Source organism: Aristolochia californica, unplaced genomic scaffold, assembly GCF_029961685.1.
Source record: "Aristolochia californica isolate CCGP_79_NKW_82.1479 unplaced genomic scaffold, dmAriCali1.0.hap1 SCAF_11, whole genome shotgun sequence".
Taxonomy (NCBI): domain Eukaryota; kingdom Viridiplantae; phylum Streptophyta; class Magnoliopsida; order Piperales; family Aristolochiaceae; genus Aristolochia; species Aristolochia californica.
In genome coordinates, this window is record NW_027181782.1 from 32745438 (window position 1) to 32759075 (window position 13638).

The window sequence follows — 13638 nt, forward strand, 5'->3', positions numbered from 1 at the left end:
TCATACAGAATGAACAAATATGAATATGTAATAATTGTAACAAAATATTACATATATAAACACAACAAAGGAGTGTAAACCTAAGTCTTAATATAGGCATTAATTTTTAATTTAACTAAAGCATTTCAACTATAGTTAACTTAAATCTTAATTTCATCTCATTTTGTATTTATTTTAAATCTTAAAAGGTTTTGTCCACCAAGTGGTTCCGTCCACTACTAATGAGTTAAGTACTTTGCTTTTCGCACTTAAAATACCAGTCTTTTAGGTTATTAAGCGTTTGATATGGTATCAAAGTTGGGTACCACGTTTTGCGTTCAAATCCCGAGTAAAATGGTAGGGAACGGGAACGGTGGGTGTTAGAGTTTACTTCTCATAAAAAAAATAAACAACCTGAAGTAACATTGAAAGTCTTTAAACAAATATTACTGATGTATAATAATTAATTAACTTATGCTTAAGTATCTTACCAAATTAGTCATCAATAGTTAATTTGAAACTAAACAAATAAATTATAACTAGATCATCATTTATAAAAAAATTTAATAAAAGGGTCCCTTTTAAGTTGATTATTAACTAAAAAGTAAAACGAATAAAGAGGCATCTTATCTTAAAATTATTTTTGTGATGGATTAAATTGTAAGGTTCTCTGGCCCAGACCCAAAATTGTTGGTTCGTAAATGGGTTCAAATAAAATTAAAACCGGTACATGGCATTTTCGTAAATGTTTGTGCTCGCAGAGGGTCTTCCTTTCGATCGGTTTTCTATGAGATTACCTCCGTCGCCACCTGCTGCCGAGCGATGGCTCGTGTACGTTTCCATCTCGCGCGTGGCTTCCCTTCGTGCCACTGCGCCCTCAGCCCTCTGCCTGGCTCTTGCGAACGAGCAGTCTGCGATTTCAACAAACCGCCACCTCCGTTCTCCCTCGACCTTTTCTTAAACGTCCAAGCCCACCTGTAATTAGGTTTTCCCTTAGGGTTTTGAAGTATTATAGTCTCTGTTTAACATGGAGCAGGAAGAAGAAGACGTTTTTGAGGTTTCCGGTCTTCAGCGGTCAGAGACGCGGGCAGCTGGGGTTATAGTTCAGGAGCCGAGTGGTTTAGACCAGTGGGAAGGTGCAGGTGAGATGCAGAATACCCAGCCCGTTGGTTCTTCGACGGACTCTTATCAGATGGGAGGAGAAGCTGGGGAAAGGGGGAATTTTGAACCTGTCGCTGATTCTATTTCAATAGGTTCCGGCGGGGAAGTTCGTGAAACTGACGGTTCGGAACTTGACGGTGCTGCTCCGCCTGACGGGTTGCATCTGGATGAGAGAGCAGCGCATGGAATGGCGTATTCGCAATTTGAAAGTGTTTCGGAGCCTGCTAATTCTTCTTTACATGGAGGAGAAGTGGGGCAAGTCGGTGAATTGGATGCGTCGATGCCAATTAGTGCTCCGGCTGTCGGTTCGTCTCCCCGAGGGGAGAAAGTCCAAGAAATGGAGGCTCCGCTATCAATCGGCACTTCTCACGCCGTGGATTCTTCTTTCGCAGGAGATGAGGTTCCTTTATCTGCGTCTCCGCCAGGTGGTTTGCTTACTGATGTTGGGGCAGTGCATGAAACGGATAATTCACAAGGGGGTGCTCCGGATCCCAGTAGTGCTTCTACGCCTGGAGGAGCAGGGAAGGAGTTCGAGTCGGATGCTTTGCAATCTATAAGCGCTCCTTCGGCCGTTGGTTCCTCTCCCACAGGAGGGCAAATGCATGAAACGGAGGATTTGCTATCAATCAGTGTTTCTCCAGCTGTTGCTTCTTGTCATACCGAGGCCGAAGTCCGTGTAATGTTAGATTCACAAGCTGTTGGTGCTTCCGACCCGATTGGTTCTGATAGTCTCGTAGATGAGCTCGATGTAACGGAGAAACCACAGTGTGCTGGTTCTTCTCAAGTCGTCGATTCTTCAGTGGCTGGAGATGAAGTTCGTGAAGCGGAGGAGTCTCAAATGGAGGATTCTCAAATTATTGGCGCTCCTAAGAACGTTGGTTCTCCCCTAGCTGGAGATGAAGCATACGAATTGGAAGTTTATCCATATGGGACTTCGGGGACCATTGCTTCTCCTACGGCCGGAACTGAAGTTTGTGAATCTGAGGGTTCTCAGTTCGGTTCTCAATTCAACGTTGCTTCTGAGAGTGCTGGTTCTCCTAACGCTGGGGGCGAAGTTCATGAAATGGGCGATTCAAATTTCACTGGTGCTTCGCAGCCGATGAGTTCTCCCGTAGCTGGAGATGAAGTTCCTGAAGGTCATGAAGATAATGAAGATGCTCTGCGGACCCATGCTTCTCCTATGAACGAAGACGAAGTTGATGAAACGAGGGGTTCTCCATTTGTGGGCGCTTCTCAATCATTTACTTCTCCTAGAGGTGATTTTCACGAAACGGAGGATACACGACTTACTGGTTCTGCTCCGCCCATCTGCTCTCTCGTAGCTACAGATGAAGCCCATGAAATGGAAGATGCACAGCTTATGGGTTTGTCTCAGTCTGTTTGCTCTCCTCCTCCCGGAATGGAAATTCATGAAAAGGAGGATTCACATCTAATTGATGTCCCTCGTCTCACCAGTTCTCCTCCAGATGGAAATGAAATTTATAAGATGGAAGAAGCAGAGTTTTTAATCTCTCCTCCCGCTGCTGGTTCTCCTTTGGGTGTTCTGATGGATGAGAAGGAAGCGCAGGAGGAGGCAGAGGATGGGGAAGAAGGCCCTGCTGAGTCAAAAGGAGGGAAACGAAAGCGCGGCCGACCTGCAAGGTCGGTTCAAATGAAGGCCTCAACGAAAAGGAAGGAAGAAGAGGATGTATGCTTTATTTGTTTTGATGGAGGAAACCTTGTTCTCTGTGATCGCAGGTCAGTATTTACTGTGAATACCTTCTTGCTTCAAGCTATATCTACTTACTAATTTGCTAATGTCTTGGCTGCCACTGGTATTTAGGGGCTGTCCAAAGGCTTATCACCCTTCATGTGTCAATCGCGATGAGGCATTCTTCCGATCCAAGGGAAAATGGAACTGCGGTATGCTCTCTTATTGTCTTATCTAGCTTTTTCCTGCTTTTTGTTTTATGTACTCAGCTTCTGTGCTGTTATATTATTTTTCATTCTTGCGTGAGTGCTGTATCTGAAGGAATATGGTTTATTGACAAATTTGGTTGCCATTGTGGCTTATGTAGGTAATCCTTTCGGTGGTTTAGTCTGCATTGTTCAAGTCATGTTATGTACACTTTGAGGCCAGACTCCATGTCCTTTTCATAAAAAGGCTTTAGTTTTGATATTGGATGATCTCTGGCTCCTTTAGTTAGCTGTGGTGTTCATTGACCCTTGCATCTCTTTCTTTTTCATTTTCCCTGTTGATTCTTTTCTAGCAGTGTAACTTCTGGTTCTTAGTACCTATTTACTCTGACCTCTTGTGTGATTGTTCTGAGCTTGTTTGTCTGTTCTTTGATGGTCTATTGCTTAAATGTGAAAGGTTCGAAGAACATTATTGAATCAGGAGAAAATAGTCAAGCTGGTTGCTGGTGTCATTTGCTATCATATGAGTGTCAATGCGCCCATTTTTTCCCGATATCCACATCTTTGAGTGCTCTGAAGTGGCAGCACAGCTTTAGATGCTGTTTTAGTTGGTGACACATTCATCATTCTTGAGCAAGACATGCAGGAATGACAAAAAGATGAAAATTAATATGGGAATTTTTTTGTGCAAGTTTGTATACCTTAAGAAGTATTTGATTGCTCCATGATCTCCATATTTGCTGATTATTCCAATCATAGTAACATCAGCAGTATATAGGCGATCCTGCAACATGCATGTTTTAGACTGAATGTAAAGACGTGCTGGTGACCTCACCTGAGACCTTGAAACCATAACAGTCATTAGTTGTTCTATGATTAAAAAAAAAAGTTGTTCTAATTTTTGCTAGGCCTATTTATCATGTGTTTATTATGCATTAGCCTGTAGTTATGTTTAAGAACAATCATCATCAGAAGGGTATCACGGGTATTGCTGTTGGTGGGACTTGAGTGACTAGAATCTTTGAAGACGTTTGATGATGTAGTAATCTCAATTTAGTCATCAGAAGGATTTTGTACTCCTTATTGTAGGCTTTACCTGAATTCATCAATAAATGGGAAGAAAAATCACGTCCAGGATATTGTATAGGTTGAAAATGAAATCAATCAAGTATTTTTGAGATATCTGATCACACAGAAATATCAGGATTAAGAAGAAGGTTGAAATACAGGATTAGACATCATGATATCTTTGAGAAAGGCGAATTTACTTATTTCATAGGTTGCCACTTATCAACATGATAAACTTAGAGGTAAATTTTTATCCAAAAAGGAAGAGGTGAGAAGTATAAAAAAGCTGGAAGCATATGATAGGAGCAGGGAGAACATAATCAATAAAAGTTGAATAGGAATGCTGTCTCCTTTTCAGTGGAGATTATTGCAACTTTTTATCTGTCATATAATAAAATATTGGATGTGGGACCTTTGCTTGTGCTGTTTGATTTTGTTGTTGTATGATTCTATAATTTCTGACACTTATGCAAATATTCAAAGAAGATAATTTTAAAGGTTTTGGGTTTTTCCTCCCTAAACAAGAATGCTAAGTTTCAAAGAGGACATATCCTAATGAAATGCCACTTTCAGTTTAAATTAGTTGCCAAGAATTGGGTGAAATTTCTCAATTATGTAAAAAAGTGTTTTTTTTGAAAATTTCTATAAAAAAGTGTTTTCGAAAATAAAAAATATATATTTATGTATTAGTGAAATTTTTTATTGAAATTTGAAAGATTTTAAAATACTGTAACTATGCTCTTGTTACCTTTTGATTCAGACCCTAAGATTTTTTTTTTTTTTTTTTTTTGAGAAAGCAGACCCTTAGATCTTAGATTTTATTTTTAATTTAAACTTTGTTAGGTCAACTCTAGGAGGGAGTGCTTATCCGAAAATAAGTGTGAAATTTGAAATTTGCATTTGGGAAAAAAAAAACCGAAGTTAAAAATAAACTGTCACTCTTCAAAGGGTAGCCTGTAGTACTGGTTGTTGATGCTTATGAAAAGTTTTCATGGAACATTAATTATAGGTTTCTTTGACAAAATGTGTTGGTGACAAAGTGTTTAGGTTTTTGTTGTTTGTCTTAAGCGATGTAGATACAGTTGGCTTCCTTGGGGGAGGTAAAACATTGAAACTTTTGATTGATGGATGTAAAGAAGGCGAAAGATGCAGTTGCTCTGAACTTTATGTTATTTTATAAGTAAAGTGAAGATTTTATTCTTTTCCAGAGTTGATAGCACTGTCCTTATGACTGCTCCAAATGCTTACATTTGGGTTATCTGGATCAGTAGATTTTCTGAAGGTTGGAGAATTTCATTTTCAGAAACCATTGTGAGGTGACTAATTGATATTCTTAGTACTGGATGATGAAAGCTCTTGATTAGAGTGGGTGGTACGTAGGTAGTGTGTGATTCTAATACAAAATTTCATGTTTGACTAGGGGGTTTTATTTTATTTTTTTGATGAATAACTAGGGGGTTTTATTAGGTCCTTATTTTGTTAAGGAGATCAAGCATAGAAGGTTAGTTACTTCTGGATGGACTTTTGCATGGATGAGATCCTGCAATTTTTGGTGCTTGCTATGGATGCATTGTGCTGTGTTCATTTTGTTATCTGCTATCTTTCTTTCCTGCATCTCAATTTCGGTTGGGGTTTTCTTATGAGCTTCTGACTGCACGGTGAATGTCCTTCCCTAGCAGCTTGTTTTTGTTTTCTTGTGGCTTATGTTTTTCTCCATTTATTTATTTGTTTCTTTCTTGGCCCCTAAACTTTATATGTGAAATTTGTCTAATTCAGAAATTTTGTGTTTATTCCTGTGATATTTTTCAGGTTGGCATATATGTAGTAACTGCGCAAAGGCTTCCCAATACATGTGCTATACTTGTACATTTTCATTGTGCAAGGGGTGTATCAAAGAGGCTGGCTTTTTCTGCATAAGAGGAAATAAAGGATTTTGTGAAACTTGTATGAGAACAGTAATGCTGATTGAAAAAAATGAGCAGGAAAATAAGGAGATGGTATTTGATTCAACTTGCCCTCTTCTTGATCCATTATGTTTTATGAGGATATTGTTTAGGATGTCAATATCATTCCTATATGCTCTGTGGTTGGTGAATCTGGCTATTTCTGCTGTTTATTTATATTTCTCCAGGACCATTCAGTGGTCTGTGAAATTTTGTGTTGGTAGTACATCAGAAGGTTACTTGTTGCTAATCTTGTCTTCTTTCAATGTTTGAGTGTGTAGTCTATCTAGAGTTTGAACTTTTGTTGGTTTATGTGCATGCAGGATGCTGTTAATTTTGATGACAAAAGCAGCTGGGAGTATTTGTTCAAGGAATATTGGTTAGATCTGAAACGAAAACTATCATTGACATTTGAAGAGCTTTCTAGACCAAAAAATCCTTCAAAATCATCTGGTGCTTCAGCTCGTAATAATGATTCCTCTGATGAGCTTTATGATGCTAAGAATGACCCTGGTTCCAGCTCTGATAGCTTATCTGGACAAGTTGAGGGCAATAGGACTTCAAAAAAGAAGACAAAGAAACGATCTCGATCAATCCCAACTGACAAGAGTCTTCCTAGTGCACCAAAAGTTGTTGAAGTGGAACGATTTCCTCTGCCTGAGGACAGTCAGTGGGCTTCACCAGGTCTTTTGGAGTTTGTCTCACACATGAAAAATGGAGATACTTCAGTCCTGTCTCAGTATGATGTCCAAGCTCTTTTGCTGGAGTACATCAAACAAAACAAACTTCGTGATCCACGTCGGAAAAGTCAAATAATATGTGACTTGAGGCTTATGAATCTCTTTGGGAAAGCTCGTGTTGGACATTTTGAAATGCTGAAACTTCTTGAATCCCACTTTCTTATGAAGGAGGATACTTCTGAGGCAGATGTAGGCCAGGATGGTATCACTGATACTGAGGCTATTCCGATGGAGACTGATGGTAATATTGATGGCACAAGGATTGACAAAAGAAGGAGAAAGGGGAAAAAGGTGGAAGAGAGGATGCCACAAAGTAATCTTGATGATTATGCCGCTATTGATGTTCACAATATTACCCTGATTTACTTGAGACGCAATCTGATGGAAGATTTACTTGAAGATATGGAGACATTCCAAGAGAAGGTTGTTGGTGCTTTTGTGAGAATAAGAATATCTGGCGCTGGCCAAAAGCAAGATATGTATAGGCTTGTTCAAGTTGTAGGTAAAAACATGTTATCCCATAAGTGGTTAAGAATTTTTGTTATTGATGTATTGGGCTGTGTCCTATTTATAGAGACTTGGATTTTGCTTTCAGGCATTGGAAAGGCTGCAGAAGCATATAAAACTGGCAAAAGGACCACGGGTGTCACCCTTGAGATACTGAATTTGAATAAGACAGAGATAATATCTATTGATACAATTTCAAATCAGGAGTTCTCCGAGGTGATTGAACATCACTGTTCTTAACACAGTTGTTTCCTTTTTATAATGTTTGATCTGTTGCACTTTCCACGAAACAATATGTGGGGCATGTTGGAGGTTTTTCTTCAAAACGTTTTTCCATTATCTGAATATAATTTTTTTCTAGTGATTAAAAAAAAGAATCTAATTTCTTCTGTCATGTCTGGCTCCAATTTCTAAAACATTCTAGAAGAGAAGGGTAAATAAAAAAAAAAACAATCCAGAAGAGGACTGCAGTGGCCTTGAATAAGGACAACTTTGGGTTTTTTGCAATAGTTACCCTAACATAAATTGTGGTTCCATTACTCTGACAATTAAGAGAAGGGTAAAATAATTATTTATGTAATGAGATACTGATTCTGTGTGGATGATGGGTATGTCTTTTAACTGAAAACAGAAAAAAAAAAGAACAAAATTAGTGTGACCCAAAATTAAAAAAAGAATAAAAAATTTAATGTGACCTGTTGAAAGATTTTGATCTTCTTACTCATTCCTCATGTGACGAATCCTGAAGGAAGAGGCATAGGCAGGTGCAAAGGTGTTGTTTTTGTTATCTTTGACATTTCTCTCTCTCTCTCTCTCTCTCTCTCTCTCTCTCTTCCTTAGGCTAGCTTCAAAAAGGACAGCATGCTTTTTCTTCTTCTCTTTCAAGGCCTTGTCTCATTTAGTATGGGTTAGCAACATGAATCTTTCTTTCGTTTTTTTTTTTATCATTATGTTCTATTATTTACTAATAATCATATGGCAAAATGTGACAAAGTTATTATTCATGCTTCAACCTACCTGAGGTTATTTTCTTCATTCACGGAGGCCTGAGACCATAGTTAATGTTAATAGGTGGAATTAATTATGGTTGAAAAATGAGCTCGTTATTTTATCAAGAAAATTGAAACCTAGTCCTCTTTTTAGGAAAAATTACAACTTATATCCTCCTCTAAAATACTTTAGAACTAGAAATTTGTGAAAAAAACTTAATTTTAGAAATCGTCATGTGTTTTAAGATATTGTTGCAGTTCTGACAGGTATTGTCTTGTTAGCACTTGCATGTCTTTCTGTTGTGACTTGTAATTTTGTTTCAGGAAGAGTGCAAGAGGTTACGACAAAGCATCAAATGTGGATTTATCAATCGACTTTCAGTGGTAATCTTTGTTCCTCACCTTATTTCATTTGATTTCTTCCTTTCTATTCCTTCCACCTATTACTATTGACTACTTCAATAGGGAGAGGTTCAAGTGAAAGCCAGGGCGCTTCAGACTGTCAGAGTCAATGATGTGAGTAACATTCATGGTCCTGTTTTTTCAATTATTTACTTTCAAGATTTTTAATTTTTAATTTTAATGTGTTTAATTTATTTCTTTTCTATTGGTAACAAAACCTACAAACATGTGTGCACATGCGTGTGCACACAAACACACACCCACACACACAAACATACAAAGACAAAAGGTACCCCTGCCACTGGGAGACTTGAGCCAAGACTATTTTCAGAAGTACCCATGTTGATGTTTTTCTTTCTTTTATTTATCACACTTTTTGCTTTCCACTTCTCTATCAATTGGTTCTACACCTCCCAGCCAGTCAATTAACTTCTGAAATGCTCCCTTGGAAATTGTTAATCCACCAGTTTCTGTGTTGGATGTCTTTTCTCTTCCTAGTTCAATGGAATCTAGTGTTTGCTATAGCTCTGTTTTTTTTTTTAATTATTTATCCACCACTATTTGTAAGAACAGAAGACTTCCGCTGTTACCAAAATAAAAAACGAAACAACAGAATACATTTGGTATAAAAATTTCCTTTTATTTAAATTCTCACGAATTTTCAAAAAGACTACCATTTAGAATGACTAAGGTGTATTTTCTCACATGCTTCTTGAATATCTGTAGTTCTGACTCTAATTCTTTGCTGCAGTGGTTGGAGACAGAGATCCTGCGGCTCAGTCATCTTCGTGATCGGGCGAGTGAAAAGGGGCGAAGAAAAGAATATCCTTGGAGTAATTTTAGCAGAATAAAGATTTTCAAAAAAAAATTATAGCTAATTTAAAGAAGAACAAGCAGTTGCTATCTTACTACTAATATTTAATGATAAGATATAGCATAAAGATTGTGATCTCGTATACAAGATAGTGATTTCGTATAACTTAGCTGCCACCTTTATATTGTGTGTTTAGTAGATGCTTATTACATATACCTTTGGTGCACATTTATGTGCTTTTGAAATCTATTTTATGTGGGCTCAAAAGGAAAAGATACTCCTGATACATACTATGCCCAGAAGGGTTACTTGGAATGTCAAAATAGCACCTTAGTTGTCCTTGACCTTCCCCAACGCTCAGGGAATGTGTAGAAAAGTTGCAACTTCTGAATAGCCCAGAGGAGCGAGCTCGTAGACTACAGGAGCTTCCTGAAGTACATTCTGATCCAAACATGGATCCAAGCCATGAATCTGATGAAGAAGAGGCAGATGCAGAAGATAAAAGACATGGTACTTGTGCCTTTGATCATCCTATGGTTCAGATGTTTGAGCTTTTCTGTCATTTTATTGCATAATAATGTGACTATTTCACTTCTTTCAGACAACTTCAGGCTGAGAGATTCTGGATATGGGCGCAGGGGTAAAGAGACTGTATCTCACAGTACATGTAAAACTTCAAGTAGTTGGGAACAAACCAGAAGTACAATGATCAAAGGAGCTACCTGGGATAGGGCAGATCCTTCTGCTGTTGCGGGTGAGAGAATTAAGGAAGCCTCTTGGAATGATGGAGGAGATGCATCTAATGCTAGCAATTGGGACACCCAGATAAAAGATGCTGCAGTGACTGCGCAGCCTGTTGTAAATTCTACACTTGGATCTTCGAACTCTCCCACAACTTCAAACATAAATGAAGCAGAAAAAATGTGGAACTATCGAGATCCATCTGGGAAAGTTCAAGGACCATTCTCAATGACCCAGTTGCGCAAGTGGAATACAACTGGATACTTTCCTGCTGAATTGAAAATCTGGAGAACATCTGAGAGCCAAGATGACTCAATATTGTTGACTGATGCATTGGCTGGGAAGTTCCAAAAAGACCTGCCTGAGTGGGAACCGCCGAAGGCTTTCTATAGTGGTAGTTCTATTCCTGATAGTAGGGATTATAACCGGCAAGGTGGTTGGGCTGGGAAGCAGTCATACAATGTTGCTGCACCTAAGGTGGAAGTGAAGGTTGGATTTGCTGGAAGTCCTTCTCAAGGCTGGGATATGTCGAAAGTACCCTCCAACAATGGCTGGTCTGGCCAGTCCCAAGGTCATACAAATTCCACACCCTCATATAGAGGGAGGGAGGATAGGATGGGACTTGATGCAGGTAGATGGAGTTCGGGGCAGAATCATGGAAATTCATGGAATACAGATCAATCTGCTGGGTTTCAGTCCAATAATTCGGTTCCTTCAGGTCAATCACAAACTATGTCCATCAGAACTGAAGTTTGGAGCCCGAATCAGACTACCCGAAATGATTTTTTGAATCCACCAACCCCTACCCCAAACCTGAGTAGTGGAGGGTGGACAACTATTCAAACAACAAACCCAGTATGGGGTACCTCAGGTGTCAATGTACCTGTACCCCAACAGATATCTTCAACATCTGTTTCTAACAGAGTTGGTGGTGGATGGGGTAACCCAGCTCCATTAATGATGCCAGAAGGTGCGAATGAGTCATTTAATCCTCCTACTCCAACTCCTAAGCCTAGTGGTGGGGATTGGGGTAATTCTCCAAATCCAGGAAGCAGTGGATCCCAGCAACCTCTGGTCATGTTGAAAGAACCTACAAAAGCAACTAATAATTGGGGCCAACGGCCCTTCAATTCAGATGTCTCTGATTGTGCTCAAGTGTCTAAGCTTGAACATTTAACTACTTCATCTGTTTCTCCAACTCATGATAGGAGCCAGAGTATTGGTGTTTTTCTTCCTGGCCAACCTCGTAACGACTTGGCTCCAAAAGACCTGGAACAAGTTCCATCCGAGAGAAGTGATGGTCATGCTCTTATAGCTTCTGGAAGTGCGATACCCATACCTCAAATGGTTCACACATCAAGCGAGGGTCCAGGTGGGAAAGGACCAATTTCATTACCAACAGAAGATACCCTTCAGTTTAGCTCACAAAACCAGGTTAGTTTATCTCATGGGAGTCAAGCAGTAAATCTTATAATGGGGCCAACTACAGGACAAAAACTTGGTTTGGGCCAGCAATCTGCAACTGCTGGGTGGGGAACGAGCCAATCACAGAAACCAGATATGGTTATGGAATCAGCAGGTATTTCCAATGACTGGACAGCCCCACCTAATGCAAATGGTGATAAATGGTCAGCACCACCAACTGAGTCAAAAATGAAGCCCTCAAGATGGGGCCCTGCTTTAAACGATGCTGGAGCTCACAGCCAAAACACTTCCTTGCCACCGGCTGCTAATTGGCAGTCATTGTCTTCCCATCCAGCCACTGGAATGGGAGCTACACCAGAAAATACAAACAAGGGTTGGGTACCACCAGGACCTGAAGGCAGCAATTCAAATGCAGGCCCCGGAGCAGTGACACCAGGAAATGCAAATGCAGGGTGGGGAGGAGCAGCACAAGGAAATTCTAATGGTGGCTGGGGTCCATCAGAGAGTAAAAATGTAAACTCGAGCTGGGGAGCACAAGGACATACAAACACTGCATGGGTTCCACCAGCTGGACAAGGAAACCCTAGCACTGGCAGGGGAGCTACACCTCAGGGGAATATGAATGCAGGCTGGAGTACACCAGGAGGAAACCCTGGTTCATGGGGTGGTAAACATAACCATAATGAAGAAAGGTTTTCTGGCCATGGAGATCGAGGTTTTCAAGGCGGTAGTGATTCAGGGCAGGGTGGTGGGAGGCAACCTTGGAACAGGCCATCCTTAGGTGGAGGCCGTGGTCCGCCGGGGCCACCGAATAGAGGGCAGAGAGTGTGCAAGTTCCATGAGAATGGACACTGCAAAAAGGGTGCTGCCTGTGACTATCTCCATACTTGAAAGTAAGTTGGAAGAAGAGGAAGGGAAATAGGTGATAACGGATTTTAGATTCTGTACAGGCATTTTTCAGTGGAATTTTTGGCTTCTTAGGGATGCTTAGGCTTTGTCTTTATATTAATGTAAAACTTGTGCAGTTCAGTTATAATGCCCACTCACCAAATGTTTACTCTCTGCGGTGTTCAAATCTTTTTCTTCTGGTTTCATATTCCATCCTTCTTAGCATGTTTTGATGATGGATGCCGACGTGTTTTCCCTGTTCCAGTTGGCTTACATTGTTCATTGTTCATTGTTCATTGCCAGAGAAAATGAATTCTGTGTTCTGCTATCTTGTTTTGTTGCTATAATGTGTTTGTTTATTGAGATGGATTTTAAAAATGATTTGAAAAAAGATACTGAGGATGTGTTTATGGCTTTCTGCTCGATTGGAAAAAATATAAATAATTTTTTTTTTTATTTGATCAATTTTTTAAGTTTTTTTTTAATGATAGGATAAGATTTACTCCAATTCTTGAGATTAGGAATTTTTTTTTAATGTTTCACCAGGAACTGATGAATAAAGAAGGAAAGAAAATCCAAACGGAAGAAATCATTTAAACGACATTGATTTTACATAGTTTTTTAATTATTTTCCAATTTTACCCCCATTTGAACGATAAATTATAATTTTATACCAAGCTTTAAATTCTCTATTTTTTTTATAAGTTGCCCAAATTGTTTTTAAAAATAATTTGCCAACATATTATTTTCATGGTTTAACCATTGAATAGACAAGACCAATGGGGTCATCTTCTTATTTATATATATATATATATATATATATATATATATATATATATATATATATATATATATATAATATATATTATTTTATTAAAATTATATATAAATCAATCTTCAGTTCACTACTATTTTTTTCTAAGTACTTCGGCATAGTTTTTAAGTTTGGCTTGACCTTAAAGACTTCAAACTCGAGTTTACCATCAAACATTCAATTGAACTCAAACTCAAGTTCGAGTCAGGTTCTAGTTCACATATATTTTAAATTATAAAAAAAAATCATAAATAAATAGAAAGAATTTGGT

General features: G+C 38.9%; 1 protein-coding gene across 1 annotated transcript; it reads left to right on the plus strand.

The window, feature by feature from the left end:
• The first annotated feature begins 824 nt into the window (after window positions 1–824).
• LOC137944857 (zinc finger CCCH domain-containing protein 19-like) lies at window positions 825–12725 on the plus strand. Its single transcript, XM_068790630.1, has 10 exons — window positions 825–2877; window positions 2963–3042; window positions 5914–6101; window positions 6371–7289; window positions 7383–7510; window positions 8608–8667; window positions 8749–8799; window positions 9437–9507; window positions 9855–10009; window positions 10101–12725. Exons 1-10 carry the CDS (start codon window positions 1007–1009, stop codon window positions 12554–12556), a joined length of 5979 nt encoding a protein of 1992 aa, XP_068646731.1. The 5' UTR covers window positions 825–1006; the 3' UTR covers window positions 12557–12725.
• The last annotated feature ends 913 nt before the right edge of the window (window positions 12726–13638 follow it).